The 22,825-nt window shown below is 40.3% G+C and overlaps 1 protein-coding gene across 1 annotated transcript in view; it reads left to right on the forward strand.

Annotated features, from left to right (window-relative positions):
• Positions 1-22,825, forward strand: part of PDE3A (phosphodiesterase 3A) — a 217,554-nt gene that overhangs the window by 167,642 nt on the left and 27,087 nt on the right. Inside the window, exons 3-6 of the mRNA XM_026035574.1 lie at positions 10,682-10,942; positions 13,428-13,582; positions 17,302-17,417; positions 21,304-21,523. Coding sequence (XP_025891359.1) covers positions 10,682-10,942; positions 13,428-13,582; positions 17,302-17,417; positions 21,304-21,523 — 752 coding nt within the window. The remainder of the gene's footprint in view (positions 1-10,681; positions 10,943-13,427; positions 13,583-17,301; positions 17,418-21,303; positions 21,524-22,825) is intronic.

Below are 22,825 nucleotides of genomic sequence, written 5' to 3' on the forward strand. Positions count from 1 at the left end.
AAATGTTGGCCAATATTTAAGCAGACAGTATCACAAAGCCCTCAAAATGGAGCAGAAACCCTTAGACCGGCTGTTGAATTTGAGGTGATGCTTTATCGTTTATGTCTGGCTACTCACTACCCCTAAATGCACATATATCGGGACTCGGAGTTAAGTATCAAGTCCTATTTGCAACCTGCCTGTTTGTATTTAACTGGCCTGGGCTCCCTGTGCAAGGATTAGGGAGCCTTCAGAGGCAGCTTTTGCTTTTTCACTTTATTGTTGGTTTCAAAAGACCAACTCAGTGTTAATTCCATTTGTTCCAATTCCTTTTTTTTTCCTGCCCCCTATTTAAACTTAGCTCTCGGCATCTTTAAGCATGAAGTATGCTACCATGACTCTGTATAGAACTGGGTCATTATGTAGTTAGTTATGGCTTAAGGGCATATTAGTTTCGTGTCAGGGAAGCCCCATTTTAATTGAAGGTTTTTTTTCCTAAAAAGCGTAACAAAGTGAAAACCCTCCATGCCACCTTCTTGTGCCACCTTGATTCTGCTGACAGAAAATCAAGCACGGTCTTTTAATCCGTCAGGGAAGATACAAGGGCAAGTGAATGAAGTCTTGTGCATGTGCTTAATTTGTGGGTGGGATGACTTCCTCTTGCTGTAATATCATGTAGAAGGTTTCTAGTTTGCTCTTTATAGTGGTTTTTTTGACTGCTCAGATTAAGGGCAGTCTTCACATTACTGGCAAGATGCCAGTCTGCTGCACAGTATGGGGTTGGATGATATATATTTCCTGGTCTGTATTAACATTTTGCTATGCATTACAGAAATTAAAAGAAAAATCATGTAACTGAAATCTTTCTCCTTTCTGGAGAAGCTTGCTTCCTATTCCTAATGCTCTTGCCAAAAATCTCAGCAAATGCATTATGAGCAGGAGAAAGGTGGACAAAGATTATTTGTCAGTAGATTTTATGGATCCTTTAATACGAGGAAGGGGGATTATTGGGGTTCACTTGCAGAACTCAAATTGAAGCAGTCAGGGAGCTTATACAGATGTAGGAAGACTTCCTGTTACTTCATCAGCAGACTTGGCCAAGCACTGTATGGCAAATAATTTTGCTTGTGGTCTCTTTCAGTTGGTTAACAAATATGTTTACATAAAGCATTGCAATGAGAGAGAGGTTCATAGTTCGTCACTTGAGTCAGTGATACCAAGTCAAGTGTTTCCTTCTGATTAAAGTGCTCCTTTATTTCAGTGGCCCTGAGTCACCTCCTAGAGTTACGCTGCCTATAGAAGGAGAGTTTTAACTTAAACACCCCGCACTAGGTCAGCAGCGCTAGAAAGGCTGAATATCAAAGTCATCTCTGCGGTCTAATCCAATATGGATCAGTCCCATTCGAGTCAACAAAGAGCCCTTCAGCGTGCGCGCGACGTGCCAAGACTGCGCAGCAGTCCGAGGCAGCAAAAAATGCAAATGTGGCAACGGGCGGTTTTGCCGGGCCCGAGTCACAACCTCCGTGACAAAAATTCAGTGACTTTGTTACTGCAGCGTTTTCAGAGGGGAGGTTTAAGTTTTAGAAAGTTGAAATGACTTCTCGTTCCTATTTTTTTAATAAAAACTCTTTAAAGTTGCTGAAACAAAGCCAAAACAAGCTCTTTCTGTTGCCAAAAAATTTCCAAAACAATCATTTTTCTGTTGTGGAACAAAAGATTTTTGGTGCTTGCCTGAAACTGTCAGTAAAATGAAAACTTTTGGGTTGCTGTGTTCAAAATCTTGGTTTTGGTGCTGAGGACACAGTTCCTATCTGTGGAAGACGACTCTGAGGCACATTTGTGTCATTGGAAGTAGAGCATCAGGAAGTAGCTCTATAATATCTTCACGATGCCAAAAGATTCCCTTTGATGCAGAATACCACGGCTTTGTATTGATGTGTTGGAGTTTGTGGGTCGTGTTGTGTCCATTCAAAATGAGCCTACCTACTCCATTCAGTAGCAGCCAGCGCTTCTGGTGCATGCTCCCCTGCCTCATCACTCATTCCTCACTGCAGGGCCTTCAGATGAACCACTGAATTTCCAGTTCACAAAGGATTTAATGTTTTAAATAAACATGTGTAACCCACAGTTGATTTTCTTAATGCTACGTCCAAGCAGAGAAATAAGTCACTGCGGGAAGAGAAATCATTGCTTAAACGGGTTGCCAGCGTAAGCACCAATGCTTCATGGTGCTTCTGTGTCTGTTTGTTGGTCTCTATGGCTCTGTTGCCTATTGTAAATGAGAAGTCAAAGCTACTAAAATTAGAGGCGAATTTGAATCCCAGCCTTCCCAAAGAACCGAGCTACCCTGCCCTTGTCAAAAAGAGCAAATGCTGACGCAGGTAGCAGTGCTTCATAGGGTGAAATGGTCATGAAGCCGAAGTGCAGATTGGATCCATCTCTAATTAGAATTAGGAGGCAATTGGCGTATCGTGATTATGGGCACTGTGGGCCCTTCTTCTTCCCCCCTGCTCCCAGACCTCCTCCCCAAATACAAATCAAGAACTGTTCACAACCCCAAGCCACAAATTTCAAGTAGGACTTTTCGTAGATGAAAACCATTAAGGTGCTTAAGGACATGACCATTAAGGTGCACATGACAAATCAGTTACCAGCTTGATGGAAGGAGTTAATGGTTGCCAACGTTGCTTAGAAAGCCACAGAGCCTTCCCATCCAGTTCATAGATTACAATGCAGAACAACAGTGGCTGGAAAGGGCCATCTCATGCAGCCTTGGATGGATTGCCTTAATCTGCTGTATACCTTACATCTCAGCAGGCAAATATTTTGGCTCAGTTATGACAAGGACAAAATATGCCTATCATACAAATGAATTCAGTGGGTTTTTAAGTTGTTCCTTGTAAGTCAGTGATGAAGCAGGTCAGGATATGCCCCAGTCCTCAGGGCTTGCCAGTCTGTCAGGTTATGTCTGTGTTAAGTGAAGACAAGCATTTTAGCCTCATAGAAGGATAGTGTTACACTCTTCTTGTACGTGAATGACTGTGTCTGATCTGATCTTCCTGAGGTATCTGCCTATCCGTGACCAGGGAGAGCTGGACTTTTTTTACATATAGTACATACTTTATGTACTTCTTGCAGGTCCTGGGTTTAGGTGGTAGCGTAAAGCTTAGCCTGCACTTAAGAGATCCCCACCCCAGCCCTGCAGGGCTGCTGATGAAGGATCTGGGAACTACAGTCCCTGAGGCTGCAGTCACTTTTCCTGTGTGAGTCATCATGTAAGAATCCAAAATTAAGTCTTAAATGATTGATTCTCTTCTCACAAGAGTTCAATAGTGTCATAAAGTCATGAGAAAGAAGAGGAGGCATCTATGGGACACCAGGTGATTAATTGGTACTAGAAAGAGCTCTGTACCTCAGGAGATGTAAAATAATGTGAATTGAAAAGTCTGGTGGAAAGATAAAAAGTATTGAAATTTGACTGTTTCATTGCAGTGAGGCTATTGACTTTTGATGAGCACAAGATTTACTTGTTTTTAAAAGGTGCAGAATACCTTTTGCTTAATATGTAAAATATGGCCCAAAATGTGCAGCCGGCTCCTATTGTTTCCAAATCCCTGCCATAATTTCAGCAAGAACAGACTAACTTGAAGAACACTGTATCTACAGCTTCACCAATGATTAATTCCTAGTTTCTAATTTTATTCTTTTCTATTTTTGAAGACAAAGTTAGATATTTTTCTATTTTTTTCCCCCTCGTGGCAACTCCCCTTTCATATTTAAGAATATATTCAATGCTCTCTGTAGCAATACTTTATCCAGAACATAATCTTTTGTTATAATTAAGAGCCTGCACTTATTTACACTGTGGTTTTGGTGATATTTAATAATGCTGTACTGTCAAACAATCTGCAGTAAAAGACTGCACCGAATGTGAGCTTTTAGATAGCACGGTTGATTTTCACGTGGATTTCTGCACCTTCCTGCGAAGTGCGATGTCACTTCTGAAGGTGTATCCTAAAAGAAGCTGAGATACTTTGAAAGGGGGAAAATGAGAGGAGCGTGTTGCTCCTTTTGGCTTTGTTCTCATGTGCCGGAGGAGACTGTCAGCGAGGAGATGTGGGAGGATTAGTTGGTACTCAGCTGAGGGGGAGAATGGTGATTATTGTTTTCGATGGCTCTTTTTTTAACGCGTTTCAGAGCATCGCAGAATTAAAAGAGCTGTCCACGCAGAGCCAGCAGCCGGGAGGACTGGAGCTGGAAATCCCATGGGGTGAAAGCCGCAGGTGGTAACAGGCAGCTCGTGGGATGTGAGGAGCGCTCCTGGTGCGCGGCTCTGGCTGCAGCCCCACGGGCCAGCGCTGGCCACAGCCCTCACCACTCTCTCTGCATCTCATGTACAAACTGAGGAATAGTATTAGAAGATAACTGAGGACAGCCTCCTTGGCCTGTGTTATTCAAAGCAAATTTGAGCCCTATTTGGGATTTAATTTTTTCCATCTGCGGTGTTCTAAAGAAGAATAATTATTTTTAAAGTTGCAAGCTGAACGGGAGTGGGACCTCTTTCTAAACAGTAAGCCCGGACTGTTCACCACTAGCTCTGATCTGCTGTATGTCGCTGAATAGCTCTGCAGGCTGTGGTAAGTCCTGGTAGTTTATAGGTACTGGGCACTCCGGTTGCTCACAGTGTCCCTGGGAGTTGGGTGGCTGCGCCCATGAAGCCCTACTGAGGACATCAAGCCTAAGTGCTGGCATTTCCATGAGATTTCCAAGCCAGGACCAGGAGCTCTTAGCGAGGACCCAATGCTCTGGTGTCAGTCCTTGAGTTCCTTTCCTGGCATCCTTCGCTTGGGATATCTTTTGGAGAAAGCCATCTTGCAGCCATCTTGCAGCATCTTCATCTCACAGAATCACAGAATCACAGAATGATTAAGGTTGGAAGGCATCTCTAGAGACCATCTAGCAGCTCTAGGGACCTGCTCCAGCAGGGACACCTAGAACACATGGCACAGGGAGGCTACGTGGTGAAAGGGTGGCCATTACCCCTTGTCCTGTCACTGGCCACCACTGAGAAGAGTCTAATCTGGGCTTTCCCCAGGAGCCAAAGGGAAAGCTGGCCTGTGGTTAGCTCGGCAAGAGGGGAGGATAGCTGAGATGCAAGTTTCAGTTAAGACTGCAATACCATTCCTCTAGATGTGTTTCATCCTCTGGGATGCTGTGCCCAGTTTACAAGACGTGTGTGGAGGTGTTAGCAGCATCCTTAGGCATTTTGGTGGATGGCTTCTGCCAAACCACAGAAAACATGTGAAAGACTAGCTATGATTTTGTTTTCCCCAGGGACTTTATAACTAAATCTGCGCATATCAGGTTAGGGAAAGCAAAAGGCCTCTTCCTAACACTGGAGTGATGCCCTTACTGACTGCTGCAGATTAAATGATATCAGTTTTGCTAGGAATTGTTAACATGAATAAAACACTCCAACAGTGTTCTTGTAAACGTCTGAACAATTTCTTCTCAAATGCTGAAATAATTGGCCCCAGGCGAATACCTGGCATGGGCCACTTCAGTCTGAACTCCTTGGCTGAGGGAGTTATCACGAACCAAAAGGTCCTGTAATGGAAAAAGTTTAGTCAGCTTTAACTGTGAGCTTTATGAATGGTGTCATCTAAGATAGAGATGCAGGAAGCAGAGAGGGTGCCTGCAGCCCCAGATCAAAGTTTGCTAGAAATGGCCATGAACTCCATAGATGGTGTAAGAAAAACACATAGTTTCCTCCTCAAACCAGTGCCTCTTTCTCTGAGGCAAAGTTGCCATTGCTCTGAAATGATTGAAGATTGTCTTTTGTGCTTATCTTCAAGTTGTCTTTTGTGCTTCTTTGTTTTTCTTATGGTTACGTGTCTCTGGGCAATTGAAAGCATTGAAAGCAAAACTGATGATTACAGCGATAATGAGGAAAGTTTTCCTCAGGATCACCAGGGCGAGACAAAGGAACATGATGCATATTCAGTCCTACCAGAGAGTGTGCCCTGCAGAGCTTGCAACTGGTCCCTCTCCAAAGTAGGAGCATTGAGCTTCACTGAGTAGGAGGCAGGGGTTCTCGGAAACGTCCTGGCTGCTTAGAGAAAAGGAGAAAATGCTAAATCTTGCAGTGACACAAAATAAAAATAAATTAAAAAAAAAAAATCTGTGCAAAACTGCAGTTCTGCAGCTTTAAATGCAGCGATGTAAATCGTCAACGAATTGTGTACGCGCTTTTCTTTTCTCCTTAGTCATTCTTGGGAAGGTGGAGTAGTTGAGTTGGAGGCGCCTTTAGAATGATTCATTATTTCCATAGAAGCCAATTCATGTTTATCCTTCAAATCACTCTGTGGATGTTAAAATAATGGAGAGTTATATTTGCTTTTAATTTTGTTTCCAGACAGCTTGGCCTGAATGTTCGTGATGTGACTTGGAAACTCTATCAGATTGTGATTTATTGTTGCTCGTAATTGTGTGAAGACTGCAGATCTGCTGGATGCTGCTCTTTTCCTTTTTCCCCTTCCCACCCGCTATTCTTTCACTTGCAGAGCATACTTTAGTGTAATGTGGTGAAAGGCCAGCCAGCATCTCGTGCTTTTAGGGCTTCTTTTTAGTGTACAAGCCATAGCAAATGAAGACTTTTTTTTTTTAATGTAGGACTGTGTGAAATGAATTGTGGTTTGTATCTGGTAATTGTTTTTTTCCTTTTGTTATTCTGTCATGCTTAAGTTTTGACTGGTTTGTTACTCATCTGTAGGGATGTCACTCGTCTTTTTTTGTGGGATGGAGAGAGAGTAGTATTCATTAGTTAAGCTGGATAAGTTCAGTTTTATGAGAATCAGATGGAGAACATCAATTGAGCAGAGGAAGGGGGCAGAATTTTATTTGCAGTAAGGCATCTGTTAGGTGTAACGATACCAAATCTGCTTCCCAGGTGGATTAGCTGTTTCTTAACCAGGAACAATTCGTAAACTAAATTTATCTGTAAGGACCTTACAGATAAAGCAATGTTTTAATCTCATTTTCCTTAAATAAGTTTATCCTATGCTGTTTCATCTTTATTTCCTCTAGTCACTGAGAAGCTATTCTCAGATTTTTATGTATAATATAATTTAATAGAATAAAACAAATGTCATTTTTGGGGGATAAAATATAATATAAAAGTCAGAGTAGAACAAATTCTGAAAGATTTTGTTCCAGCCATACTATAGAATACACAACAAATTACCCAACACTAACAATTTAGCAGACTATTGTCTTCATATTGCATTGAAGTGTGTAATTTGAATATTCCTACTAGCTAAAAGCTCTTTGCCCTGGCAAAAATTGGCTTTGTAGCTATAGAGAGGCTGCTGTGATTTGGACCCACTTAGAAGTTCCCGGTAGTGTAGCCTACGATATGAATCTGAATGTCAATTTCAAAAAAAAACCCACAAAAACAGCTGTCTTTCAAAGTTGTGAAAGTTGTAAGCAATTTAGATTATTTCTTATACTAATTATAAGTAAACAAATTTATTCGAGCTGTTTTTTTCCCCTTTGGTCTCTAGTCAGTGCATTTCTCATTCTCATACCCTAGAACATCATTTCTAGTCTCCACATGACATCGCCTAAATCCAACTGGAAGTGAAGTCACAAAGTGAAGAGAAAGCCAACCTTCTCCAAAAGTCATGCAAGGAAACTGCGATCCCAATTATACATATAGATCTGTAAATGGATACTCCAAAAATAAAATTCGCATTATCTTAGCTTTTTCTTTTTCTTTCTTAATCAAGTTTAGAGCTGGTTATGTTGTTGTTGACTGTAAACATGTTATTTCATGCCTGTATTCCCAAGTATCCGGCCTTTGGGTTTAGACAAGTAAGTGGTTTGGAAAGAATCCAGATCAGTTCATGCAGAGGCTATTCACATTAGTAGAAAACTATGTACTAAATTTGAGCATGGATTCTTTCATACATTTTAACCCTTAAAAATGACATCCATCTACAATTTTTAGGACTTGTACAGTATATTTGCAAGACTTGCACAGTCTTGCATAAATATTTCTCATCACCATATGTATGTTACCCAAACAATGATGGATTCCTTTTCCTTTGCTAAAACACAGTTTATTTTTTGAATAACAGTTTTAAAACTGTGCTATTTAAGCAGATTTTCAAGACTCAGCTATTTACTGCTTTAAATTAGGAAATCCAGTATTTATCAATGTTTTCTTGCATGCAGTTTGTGTGTGACTGTTTTGTGACAACAGTAATTTAAGTATCTGCCTTTTTATCTAGTCTGACCATTGGTAGGATTCCAGATTCATCCTGCAGTAGATAAAGTATTCAAGCTGCTGGAAAACAAAGGAACCATTTTCCTGTGCACGACTTCTGTGCATTTAAACTACAACATGCAAACTATGTGCATTTAGGATGGGTCATTCATGTGCTGCAATCAGTGAATCAGAGCAGCGTTTGCCCTCTCCTCTTTCTGCTGGCTGAAGTTCTGCTTGCTCATTTCTCATTTGAGATGAGCCCTGCTTTCCAAGGACTGAGTGTCGCAGCGTTGCGGTCCATTGGAGCACTATTTTGGCTGTGGCAAGCAGCGACAGCAGCGTAAAGCAGCTCCCTTTTGCAGGACAGAGGTGCCTTTGAAGTACTGTGTAAAGCCTTTTTGCTCAGCAACACTGTGCAGTGCAGGGTGCCACGTGGCACGCAGTGAGATCTGGCCGTGCTTTATTGGTGGCCCTGGCTCTCGGGATACGGGGACAGGGTACCAGTCTCTCCACAGCCCTGGCGAGGGGTATGGTATTGTCACCTCTGGAGCCTTTCCCAGGTTCAGTGCAGGCTTTCAAAGCCTTTTTTTCATTGCAGCTTACGTAGCCCAGTGAGAGCATTGGCTTGTTGTGCAGATGGGCACCCACCTGGTTATGTTGGGTGCAGGCCCTGCTCAGCCCAGCTCAGGAGGGAGGAGGATGCAGACCCCGGGCCTTGGCCTCCTCTGGTGCAGGAGGTGCAGGCAGCCACAGGTCAGGTCAGATACACCTGCCAGGAAGCAGGTTCAAGGCGACTCCACGGTGGAGTTTCCTTCTCCCCTACCCCTTGCATGGCGCTACATGGTGGAGAACAAAGCTGGCTGCTTTGCAAAATATTAACACCCTTCTGCAAAATCTGGGCCTCCGCATACGGCCCGCTGAGTCAGACTTGTTTACTTGCTTGGCGTATTAATCTCTGTCTCTGATCAGCAGTCAACAACTGCTGGCTCCAGGCTTAATAGAATTTCAAACTGTAGATCATGCAGTCTTGCTGAAAATACGAGGCTTCTATTGCACTTTGAATGATGCATCCTCCCTCGCTCCCCTTTGGTCTGTTTTTCAGGGCTGAGGTTAAGGCACATAATTAATTCCTCCCGTCCCAAGCTCTGTCTTTTAATTTTAAGAATTTTCTTTAGCATCTGCCAGAATCTTCTGCATGGACTCCTGAGAGGTTAAGCAATAAAAGGAACCATTAGATGAACTTCAGCCATTTGATTTTTTTTCGGTAGAATAAGACAACTCTTCACTATATGAAATAACTTCTTTCCTTTGTATAGCAAAGCAAACACTAAAGTAAAAAGAAGTTGGCTTTCAGGTTGCACAGGGGATGGAGAACGAGAGGACCTTTTCCCAAGGCTCTCACCTACATTTGCAAGAAGTAGGGCACAATTGGAGTGGACCAGTGGAGCAAAACAGCTAGTGCCAAGGTCCTGCTGTCCTGCTTCCAAAACCTCTGACCTAGAATGACATGCTGATGTGTACCTGTCATGTATCTATCACCTTATTCAAAACAAGTTTATTTCTTGCCTCAGCTCACATGTGGCTAAAATACAGTTAATATATCACTTTCCTCAAATTTTTGTTTTCATACTAGCTTTAAAGCTTTTTGTGAGCCTGGAACTGCTCACAAAAGCATGAACCACATCCTGATAGTGGATGTTGTTCGTCAGTTCATTGGAAGGCCCTTAAATGCTGTTCATGGTGGGTCACTGCTGGCCAGGTTCTGCTCCTTCTCTGGTTAAACAGGATCTGCCCAATTCTCCATCCTACATACTTCCCACTTCAAGAAAACTATATGCACTTCCCACAGGCCTAATTCTTCCATTCGACAAACAATATAGCTTAGATTTTGCTACAAAAGATATGGAAACAGATCAGCACAAATTCCTCTGGGAGGGTCTCCGAGGGATACTGCGTTTGCACCTCCTGAAAAGTCCCAGGCAGTGACAGCTGAACTGTAGTTAGGAGTGATGGTCACTCCTGGAGTACTTTGAACTAGTGGAACTATACTATAGAGTCACAGAGTGGTTAAGGTTGGAAGAGACCTCTAGGGATCATCTAGTCCTACCCACCCTGGTCTAGCAGGGACACCTAGAGCACGTGGCACAGGGTCACATATTGAGCCTAAACAGCTCCTTCAGATAGGCCAGGTAAGTTGTAGCTGATGAAAGATATGAAATTAAATAAGATGAAATTCCAGACTTCTGGTGGAGTGTGGCCATTAGACATGATGCTTCTGACCCTCCTTGTTTAGGTTTTATTTTTTATTATTTTTCTATTCTATAAATAAGCTGTATAACAAAAGTGGCTGCAAATGTTCACCAGAAATTTAGATACCGCTCAGCAGGTTGCTCACTTCTGTTGCCTTACGTATACTATTTTTGTCTTCTTCAGTCTTCTGGTACCAGTATTACAGTGGATATCGCTGTCATGGGAGAAGCCCATGGGCTCATTACAGACCTTCTGGCAGATCCTTCGCTGCCCCCCAACGTGTGCACGTCATTGAGAACAGTGAGCAACCTGCTTAATACGCAGTTAACCTTCCAGGCGATTCACAAGCCAAGAGTGAACCCTTTGGTGTCCTTCAGTGAGAACTACACCTGCTCTGACTCAGAGGAATGTCAGGAAAAAGGAGAAAAACTAGCCATTCCCAAGGTGAGTGCTTGATAGTCCTGCCCATCATGTTAAAGCTTGACTTATGGTTTCGTAACAAGGCTCTCCTTCAACTCATGACCAGCTTAACTTTGGTCCAGGCATTTTTGTAATCAGTTTTTTGACCCATGAAAATTCACATAGAAGTTGTGTCGTTTTCCTGGCAGATGTTTGTAGGAACTTAATTGAGGAAATGACAGGGAGCAGAGCAAGCAGTACCGTTTCAGCACCCATACTCAGACCTCTGCCCCATCACTTCTCATACAGCAATTCCTGTCCCATTCAGCATGCATCTGTAGGATGACCTTTCTAGTTCATAGGCATCAGAAGTGGGAATATAAGAGATCTTATTCCCTACTTTGAAAACTGGAATTTGAATTCCATAAAAATTTCAATCTTACTTCCCTGAGTTGAAAACATAAATCATTTAGAAATTAATGGAGAAGTCTCTGTTTGACAGCCTTCAGGAGCTTAGAATTGTTTCAAACTTTCCATGACAAATATTGTAAGCTCATGAGAAAGTCTTGAGGAAATAAATAAATATAAATTAAATAAATAACTTAAAATAAATAAATGAGTATATATAAAAATAAACCCCCCGATTTGTAATGTATGTATATTACTGCCTTGACAGATGGCTCTGTAGATACTCAGAATTCTAAAAGACTGGTAAATGACCAGTGTTACTTACATTTGGTGAATGAGGAACCAGAAAAAAAAATGCCTCAGCTTCTAAGCAGTTTGACATGTAGGTTCATTGCTAATTAGCTGCCCTGTGAGGCTTACATTTCACTTTTGGAACCAAACCAAAATACTTCTGTCCTGTGATTTCCCTTGTAAAATTAAATATAGGCAGACTACTGTTGCATAGGCAAATGTTTTTCACTTTATCTGTTCAAAATGCACAGCCAGCATTCATTCTAGCATTTTCTGGCATCTGAATTGCAACATTTGTGGTTATTTTCTTAATATATTTTAATTTCATGATTCTTAATACCCTATTTGCCTATGTTGCTGCTGTATACAAAAAAAAAAAAAGAGAGAAAAGAAAAAAAAATATGTATTCACAGGTTGTGAAAAATACATTCCAGTTAATTTTAATTTGCACGTGCATAGTGGCTGTGCTGTACAGCCTGAGGGAAAAGTTGTATGGAAGAACACTGCCATCACATGAGCAAACACAGCGAATGGATACCCACTTGCTGTTGCGTAATGCATGGTCAAGAGAAGAAGGGAAGGATGAAGAAATGAGTTAAATGCTGCAGAGGAATAATTTGTGACTAAAGAATTCACTGGCCTAAACACATTGTGGTTCCCAAAAATGTAACACGTTTGCAATAATTTATTTAAGTACCTAAATATAGATACCATAAATATAGCTCCCATAAGCATTTGAGTGTTTAGAGTAAGGAATTAATACATTTATTTATTTGCTTGATCCTCCTAAGCCTCGGGTGTCTTCCATCTCATATCTCTTAAGCCTCTGAAAAGGTCAGAGCTCTCCATCACAGAGAAATATTTATTTTAGTTCTTAACTGTAAATACTTCACAAGATAAGAAAAACATCTTACAAAATGATAGCATCTGCAACAGCAAAGCTAACTCTGCAAAGATTGTCTCTATTATCATCCTCTATTTCCTCTCTCTGCCTTCCCATCTTGGAAAAATAATGGTACTGTTAGGAGGGAAAAGAAATACAGAGAGGTATTACAGAGGTAAAGAAAATTGCAGAGGTGGTCAGGAGAAAATTGCTATAAATTGTCATGCTCTCTCTTGAGGCTTTTTGAAAGATGTGACAGCCTAGAGCATGGAAGTCTTGCTTTAGTAGGCAATCACCAAACTGGGTAGATGTATCAGGAAAAAAAAAACAAAAACAGAGTTCTTCCTTATCCCATATTTTTTCCTTCTTGACTTGAATCTCTTCTGCCAGAGCTTTCATGGCAACTCACAGACTCACGGAACAGTTGAGAGCGGCTAGTCCAACCCACCTGCTCAAAGCAAGGCTGGCTAGAACAGGTTGGCCAGGACCATGTCAAGTTAGGTTTTGAGTATCTCCAAGCTGAACAATCCCACCTCTCTCAGCTTCTTCTCCTAGGACAAATGCTACAATCTCTTAGTCATCTCAATGGCTCTAAATGACTTGCTATGTCACATAAGACCAAAATTTCTGAGTTGCTTAATGCTTACTTGGTGAGAGTACCAAGTGCTGAATGTCTATGAATACTGGATCATGGGTAGATTGCTTTCTCTTAGTTTCACCATCTCAAAACAGGCAGGAAGTTCCAAACCCTCGAAGCATTTTTAAAGCACCTGGCTGTGTTGATTTCAGTGGGAATTAGGCAGCTTAATACCTGGGAAAATCCAAACTTAATGTAACTGACCAGGTGTTGAGAGAAAAAGATACACAAACAATGGATTATGTTTTTCTTCAGCATGTTTAAAGCTCTTTTAAGCCTATATAAACTGTAATAAATTGATTTCTCTGTAGCGCTTACGGAGAAGTTTGCCTCCCGGACTGCTGAGACGAGTGTCCTCAACTTGGACCACAACAACATCAGCCACAGGATTACCTACGCTGGAGCCAGCCCCAGTGAGAAGGGATCGCAGTGCCAGCATCAAACCTCATGAATCATCTTCATCCAGGTTAGCCAGATAGCTCCTCTCTCTTTTGTGTGAGTTTCCACACCACAGGCAAATTCTTTCAGTTCTGTGTGATGGAGTCCATCCTTAAAAGTACTGTCTGCATAGCACCTTAAAGTGATAATTTTGGATCTCTCTGAATTGGTTTACCAAAGGAATGCAGATTAGCTAATTATGTTGGAATTATTCCCATTACTGGGAAAGAAAGTAGGGGGAAAGAAATCAATTTATGCTTGCAACGTGAAGAATGAAACTGGAAACAAGGCAAGATTATATGACTAACATTCTTGTTAGTCATCCCTGTTAACATCCAGAGGTCTCCTCCCTGGATATCTCTGAGGCAAGGGTCAATTCTAACACTTTTGGGAACATACGTTGTGATATGTTTCAGCCATTAAGCAAATTCATAACACACTCTCTTCAGGATACCTTGCTAAACATAACCTTTACCAGAATATGCACTTCTGTGCTAAAAAAACAGCATATCAAAAGACCCTACAGCACTGAGCAAGCCTGTGTCCCATTGACAGACTCATTTCAGCCTAAAAACGTTGTATTGTGGCTGTGATAGAGACACAAATTTAAAAGCTGAAGCTGAAGCCCATCTTTCTGTCAGTATGCCCGAGGTTTCAAAATTTGTGATGATTAGTACCACCAGTAGTTGACACTTTAAAATATCCCTCATCTGAGTTGTTTTAGCTAGCTGAAAGGATTTTCCTAATTTCCCACTGAGGTAATAAACACCGTTTTTCTGAGAGAGTGCAGACTAAATGCTGCCTTTATGTATTTAAGTATTTGTGTATCTAAGATGCACCCTATTTTCAGGGATCCTGTAAACAAAAGCTAATAGTGGAAGAATCACAACTGCAAAGCAGCATCATTAACAAAGGCCTCAACGTCAGTTGCAACAAAGTCTGTGGAGGCATTGTGCATTGTTTGTCTGGCTCAGAAAAGAGAGGCTTGGGTCCCCAGCGCTGTTAAGTTATATATATATATATTATATACATTATATATTACATGTATCACATAGCTGTTTCATCAGGGAAGGAAGTATACTGGTATACACTTCTGGTACTCCCCTTCATCCTTTTTGGCTCTATGACTATTTCTTCTCTTCTAGTCAGAACGGAGCAGAGCAGCTGGATAGTAACAGCACTATCCTGGGAAAAATAATGTTCATATTCCACCTGAGCCGGTGCTGTAGTTTTGAAGCTGTGTGGTGAGGAAAGAGCATGGCGATATTTCTTCATTTTGCTGTGGGCAAAGGAAGAGCAGATCAGAAGCACTAAATTCAAGCAAGAATTTAGACCTGTGAGCTAAGAAAAGACGTGTGCTTACCTGCAGTTCAAAACTTGGTGTCTATGGGGGAGGAAGAGGAAGGACTTGAGAAAGCCCTAATGCAGAAAGCCCCGGTACTTGTTGTTGCTTGGGTGAATATAGACCCAGAGTGATGGTTTTTATCAGTCTTTTCAGTCTCTCTTCCAGATCTGTTACTTTCCCATGCAGGAATCTCTCCTACAGAGAGCCTACGTGCTTACGGCCGCTTGTAGAGGACACTAAATGACTGGTGCAAGAAAAATAAATGATTATGCCAAAATTCCCTTTGTGAGGAGTCCCATGTATCTCAGCAAAAGTAAATATAAAGGAGCTATAACCAAATGGAAATACTCTTCAGTCACTGCTCCTCTGTGGTTCCCAGGGCCTGTTTGATTTATTTTGTTGATCCCAGACTCTCATGTAGTATGTAAGCATCCTAAGATGGGAATCTGAGGGAGAAGAAGGGGAGCAATTAAATATTATTGTTGGTCCTTTGCTGCTGCTGCTGTTATATAACGCTGCATAATGGGCCAACTAAGCAGACTATCAATTCTTGCTACGTTTAATGTCGCCAGTTGTATAATTATAGCTCTGTCAAGCCTCCCAGCCTACTGTTTGCAGTTCTTTTCTTACAGTAGGAGAAACAATGTGTATTCCAGAAAGAGGAAAAACAAAGCCTATAAGTCTATTCCTGAAAGTTTTGGCAGACCAAATACAGATTTGCTTTCAAGGAAAAGAATTTTGAACTGAAGGGGAAAAAAAATCCTGCCACTTTATTACCTACCACTTTCTCAGCACCAAATTCAAGTGTGCAAGAGGGGATGGAGAAGGGAGTATTTCATGGTGTCAAGTGGGGAAGGGGAAATGCCCATGGTGTTAGCCCATGGCTGCTTCTGTAACTACAGAATGTGCACATATACAAATATATGCCTTACAGCCTAGGACATCACCTCTAGATTTCCATAGTCATAGATTTGAGAATCCTTCTTTTAATTTTTTATTTAAGATCAGGAATCCTGCATTCCTGGTACCCCATTTGACTAAACTAGTAAAAGTGTTCTGCTCATAGTTTCAAATGATTGGTAAAAATAATAGCTTCCTCATTCCTGCCTTCACTCCTTCACTCACTTTATGTCCAATGGGGTTTCCTTAATAAGATTTTTTTTTCTTTTTGCTCTGAGCTAGTGTTTTTTATTCTTCCTGTCATCTGGAAATGCAAACAACCACAATAACAAAGACAGATGGACTTTATCTTCTTCTCACTTCATCATAGATTATATGAATTGTGAGTTTTGAACTTTGAAGATGATCAGTATTTTCTTTTTTTTTTTTTTTTTTTGTAATTCATTAAGTAAAGCCTGTTCCTCAAGAAACATAAAGTGTTAGGAGAGTTAAAACTTTCAGAACTATATATATTTTAGTTAGGAGTAGACTGCTTTCAAAGGCTGCCTTCTGCCTTGTGTTGCATCTCATTGCTCGCTACAGCAGGGATGTGGATTTGAGATTATGGGGAGAAGTACAGAGCCTGATGGGCCTAGTGAGTCAGTTCAGAGAAGTCATTGACCTCCTCATAAAAGCCCGTGCTACATCATTGCAAGGAGCTGACGTCTGATGACGGTCATTCAATAAAACAGTGATAATTGCAGTTCTTCTACTTCACAGAGCTGTTTGTCATCATCTGATATATAGTGATACCCCTAAAGCTGAAACCTGTCCTTCTCATAGGGGACCTTCACTTGCTTGGGCCCCCATACACCTCTCCTTTTTCTCCTTCAGTGAGTTTCTCTTGCATCATCAGCCAGGGCTCTTCAAAGCCTATCAGTAGTAATTTTTTTTGGATGCAACATGTGCTTAACATGGCTAGAACATGAAGTGCTTTACCTAGAGAAGAGACCTGCCACTAGCAGGCCCTTCTGAGGTGAACCATGCCTCCTGAGGATCTCCTCCAGGGCCAGGAGGGTTAACAGCTGCTTGTGCTGGCCACTGCAGCAGAGAAGTCAAGGAGACTGATCTTTCATTTACACTGAGAGCTCCTGGCAGTCTGGTTGTTGTAAGGAGACATTAAAAGAGGACATAAATGTAACTTATTTCAAGGCTACTTTTAAGCCTTTTTGTACTGTCAGAACAATATAAAGAAGACATCTTTGTGTAAACAAAGTGAGTAGCCTGGACACTGAAGGAAGTCCAACTTTGGAGTGTCTGCATTGTAAGTATTTTTGCTGAATACAATACTGGGCACTTCACAAATACTAATTCAGGCAGCAGATAAACACTGTTTTCCTCATTAGAGATGATGTGCTATCTCAGCATCACGGCGTTCTTGCTCCAGACTCCTTCAGTTCTTCATTCAGGTTTGTACATCAGCACCGTTTTCAACCGGGGTTATTTGCGCTCTCCTTTTCCAGCACTGACTCTTGGAACAGCTCGATTCTGATGACAATCACAAAAAGCAGGTCCTTCTCCGCATCCTACGCCATGTCTTCTACCAACCACCTGAATGCCAAAAGGCAGAGCCGGCAAGGTGAGTCAGTGCCCCTGGTTTCGTCCAACCCCCTTAGTTCCCAGTACCCTGAAAACTTGGTGGCTACCACATAGAGCTGCTTTGGGTCCCTGGGCAATCTGTGTCTTTCTTGTTTTCCCATCAATATGAGGACAGTTATTTCCTTTATTTGAAAGTAGTGTGGCTTAAAATACTGTAGCTCATGCTAATGCCCCCGTAAATGTTTAGACTTTTATGCTTTATGGAGGTTAGTCATGAAATGATGCAGTGAGCTCTATGCTAAATTGCTCTGTGATTTATGTTCATGCAATTCCCTTGACACCAGTAAGGTTGAGAAACAAATGTTTTCTATTACACTGGCTAAAATGGCTGTCTGTGTATATTGTCTGACTGTGATTTCCTGAAGCACAACTTTGCCATTTGGACTTTTAGGCAGCACCCGACCCAACTGTGCACATGCATATCTGAGGCAAAATTCTTGTAACTCCTAGGATTCTCTCTGCATATTAATTATTGAGAAAATATAGGTAGCTCTTTCTGATGTTTAAAGATGAGAAATTATGTGGGTTTATTTTATTTTACTTTACTTTATTTTATTTTATTTTATTTTATTTTATTTTATTTTATTTTATTTTATTTTATTTTATTTTATTTTATTTTATTTTATTTTATTTTTTTACCTAGTGTTTAATACCTTAAAAGATGACTTGTGTTTTAAAGAAAAAAATGGATGTGACTTTCTAATTTCCATATTGAAATATCCAATATGACAACCATGAAGTATTCGAAGTCCATAGTAACATGATTTTTTCACCTGTATGAATTCCAGGCAGGTTGATGTTTACCCATGCTTTAACTTGCAAATAAAAAAGATCACAAGGCCCTGTTTTTTTTGTTGTTTTTAAATCAGCCCATGTTTTTTTACAAATTTGCAATAATGTCATTCAGAAATAGTGACCACCCACACATCTGATGGAAATTGATAGATGCCTGAGGCCTGACATCCAAAAAGTCAGAGAATCCAAATTTAGAGATTACTGTGAAAATATGGCTGCACAATTATTCTGCTCTGTCACATCACATCTCCATCTCAAACTGGAGAGCTTAATGTCTTCTGGTACAGAAGCTACTTTGTTCTACTACAGTGAAGATTAAATTACATAATATTATTTTAAAAGAGTAGTGGTCATAAGCAAATAAATAAAATTAAATGTGGAAATAATGGAGACATAGCAGCAACAATCCAGGAATTTGTTTTAGAACAAAATAAACACCACTTAGACTTACGTTGGATTTTCAGAGATAAGCCCAGTAACTTGAAAAGGAGGCGTTAATATTTTGCACTTGGAAAATGAGATTTATCAATCCCATCAGACAGTTTATCTTTTGTCTGTTCTTCTTCCAAAAACTGTGAGTAGTCAACTCTGCTGCACAAAGAAGAGATCCTCCCCATGATGAAAGGAGAGCCCTGTTCCATCACAAGCAGCTCCCAGGGGCAGTGAGTCAAAGGAGTCAACTTTTGGGTTAAACTCTCTGTGCAGAAGAATCTTAGTTTGACGGTTTACAGTTTTAGACTTTCTAAAATCATGCATTTTCATTTAGGAGTTTATGTTCCATAAAAACAATTCTTTAGGTTTGCCCTGATTATTTCCAATTAAAATTTTAGATTTTAGCTCCATTCACAATATTTATTAATATTCACACAATATTATATCTAGTTGATCTAGATAAGTCTGTGAATTTAGGTTAATCCTGTAAATCTGCTATGGAACATGGCTTTAATTGTGCTTCAACACATCAGCATTTAAAAGTAGTACTAGCTCTACCTGTCTTGACAGAACTCTGTGGTAAGCTCAAGTGTTCTCATATGTAATTTTACACAATATTCAGTTTGCTGTTTTATTTCTTAAAGATTGCACATCTATGAAAGTTCGGAATTTCCTAAGTAGATTAATAGACTTTAAAAAAAAAGAAAAAGGAATTCCTAGTATTCTTCAGCTACTGTCATTATGATAAAGAAATTGGTTGCTGTGGCAAGACTTTTCCCATCATTTTTGGAAATAAATGGATAAATGATTAAGCGATAGATTATGGAAGATAGTTTGTGTCTTTCTGATGACTTATTTTTGATAGAAAATTAGGTTTTTAAAAAAACAAAGTATTTCAGGAGTGAGAAGCCCAGAAATAGCTGCAGAAAGACAACTATGGCTAGAGATATTATTGCGAAAGTTGCTGCTTAAATTCCCAAGATTAACTTGAAAATGATGAAAGATGACTGTTGTATTCTTGAGCAGTCATGAAGATTATCTAGTAATATGTAGCTCAAAGATAGTTTTTAATCAAATTAGCTTCTCTGTGCAAATAACAGACTGTGAAATATTTTTAAGGAGATATTTTTGTTGGATAGGAAACAGGTATCTCAAAGGATTAGTAAATGTGAAACAGAGCTTTCTGTATTTTAATGCAATTTCCACATGTTGTGGCCATCTGATAACGTCTTTTTAATTGTTCTGTAGGCCGTAGATTTCTGATCTCAAGTCTGCATAGTTGTACTGGTTGAATTAAGTCAGTAATACATACCATATGCTTGTTGAAGCAGTTGCCTAATCAAAACTTTGGAGATGCTGGATATCTCCAAGTAACAGTGTGGTAATTGTCAGATGTTATTTTGAAGTCTCAGGTTGTCAACAGTAAGTCATATTTTAACCTCATATCACAGTAAGATGTTATCAGGAAAAAAGACTCTGGAGCTAGGTGAATATATCCCTCAAGGTTGATAGTTCATAAACTTAGGTCAACATATTGCCTTGCTCAAAGATAATTTTTTGTGTCTGGAATGCATTTAGGTAATGGGCACAGTTCAAACAAAGAAACAGTTAAAGCTCCTGAGTTCTTTATATTATTTGGCTCTGAAGAAGAACTTGGTAAATGAACCGGGTCTGATCTGCTGTGGATGTTGGGACAAAAGTCAGAAGGAATGTCAATTTACATGCATTGCCTTTTAAGATAGTACTCGTTGCTCCCTTGCACTTCATTGTGAACAAGGCCTTTTTTATTTTTATTTATTTATTTTTTGTCTGAAACAAAGACTTTAGACTTTAAAAACTTTAGATTTTAAATCTGAAGCACTGGACAGGGTGCTCCACTTTGTCTTAGTAGTGGTACTCAGATGGAATTGGGGACAGGGGGAAATGCATCCTGCTGTCATGTGTGCGTGTGGGCATGAGTAGTTTCTCATACATCAGCTCAGGAGAACAGTAACCAGACACACAGCTAACGGTCACTAGTCCCCTAGTGAGCAATAGATATTTAAGAGTAGTCTCAAGTTGCACCAAATGGAGATCTAAATCTGGGAGGGATGTGCAAATGGCAAAGCTGTAAGTGTAATGTTTTATATTATTAAAATTTGCTACTACTAAATATTGGTGGGGAGTTTGGTGGTTTGTTACTAATTTTCTCACATGTAAAAATTCAAAATTGCTGGGGAAATGGGCAAACCTTTCTTATCCCTGCTTTACATACAGGGAGAGTCAAGCAAAGAGAAACTAAGGGAGAGACTAGCAATGTCTAATATCTAGGTGCTTATGTCCCTGGAAAATGCTGATACCAGTTATGATGCCACCAGTTCATACCTCTTATTTTGTGCCTCTCAGTTTGTGTATCCTACTCAACAGGGAGAATATGCTCCATGTTTTGAACCAGATCTTCACAAGTGCAAGCCACTGATACTAATGGAACTTCTCTGTGGCAGCCAAGAGTCCAGTTTGGAGGGAGGGTTTTACTTTATTTTTCATTTTGGAAGCTCTACTGATGCTTGTACATCTCCACAGGAGTATTTCTGCACAGTGAACTCATACATCCTCCCACTTCTTCTGCTGAAGAGCAAACTCTTCTTTTCTCTTGCCAGGAATCCCTCCAAATATTTCACCCCTCACCTCTCCATGCCATTCACCAGTTCAGGGGACCCCTGCCGCAAGTCCTACAGGAAAAACACCTTCCGTATCATTTCCAGACTCTACAGATACTGACACCAAGCAAGGCCTAAAGCCACACAAAGTCTTAACTGCTACTCAGAGTGCACCGAGCATGTCAGAACCCATCATCAGCTCCTCCATTATTTGCAGCAGGTAAGACAGTAGTGTGATACATGTTGAAATCATTTCACATTGTCCTAGCAAACACCTGAGCTGTGTACAAGGTCCTTTAATTTGCTGCAATGTTGTATACTGGCATTTCACCACATTTAAGCAACCCTTAGTGTATTAGTAATTGTGTATCCTGATGCCACACAGTGCTTTTAAAGTAATTCATAAATTCTTTGTCTATTTGTTGCAGATCCTTGAGTGTAATTTCATGTGTCTCTCATGCCATGCTTTAAACATGAACAGACACTTTAGGACCACCTTCCAGGTGTTTCAGAATGAACAAATCTGATGCAAAAATTTCACTAATAGGATTTAAAAGCTGCTGGCCTCTGCTCAATGTCTGACAAACATGGTCCAGTAATGCCTACAGGCTGTGTTACTGTGGGCAGTCTCAAAATGCATGACATCTCATCATAGGATAGAGTCAGATTATGCAAAACTGGAATTTGTTTTCAGAAGACAACTGCATTTGATTTATTCCTAGTGCTGAAAGATACATTAACAGTGTGTTTGCACATTTTAAGGTGTAACTTCTCAAATGGAACTCATCGGATATTAAATTAGATTATAGGAGTTTGCAATACATGTCCAGTTCTGTATAGTATTGAGTGTCAATATGAAGGAGCCTCTTCCAGAGTAGCTTTGGGGCTCTCTTACTCATTAGATGATGCTTTTGGTCACAGCCAGAGGACCTGTGTCCAGCATGTCACCTGAGGCCATGTGCTGGGCTAAGTGCTATCAAGTTGGATTATCTTTGGAAACAGTACTTAATTTCTGTCCCCAGAGTCATGTGTCTTTGGCTCTGTCTCAATGTGTCATGTGCAGGGGTGGGAAGTGGGAGTGAGATACTCAAAGCAGAGGCTGCAAATTTGTTCAAGAAAATTATACTGACACGAGTTCAGGCTCAGATGCTGATACTCTTCTAAAGCCTTGGGTGTGTAAGTGGAAATAAAGTGCTTTTCAAAGTTTTCAAAGATATTCCAAAACTGAGATTTGCACTGATTCATCTGAAAGGAAGCTGACGTTACATATAAGATGTACACCATAAACATGGTACCATCTTGTTAAACCGTGTTTATACTACTATTTCAATAAATATTGATCATTCCTTTTGATAGTAACAGTTGCCACTGCCAGTATCACCTTAAAGAGAGTAGTTATGTAACTGTTACATTGAAAGACTAAAATCAGAGATAAAATCCCCTATCAATGTTAAGGTTGTTATAGATAGTAATAAAATACATTTTCTACACATGCATGTGTAATCAGTGGTAAAATACTCAT

This window comes from Nothoprocta perdicaria, unplaced genomic scaffold (genome assembly GCF_003342845.1).
Source record: "Nothoprocta perdicaria isolate Ctin4 unplaced genomic scaffold, notPer1 scaffold_161, whole genome shotgun sequence".
Lineage (NCBI taxonomy): Eukaryota > Metazoa > Chordata > Aves > Tinamiformes > Tinamidae > Nothoprocta > Nothoprocta perdicaria.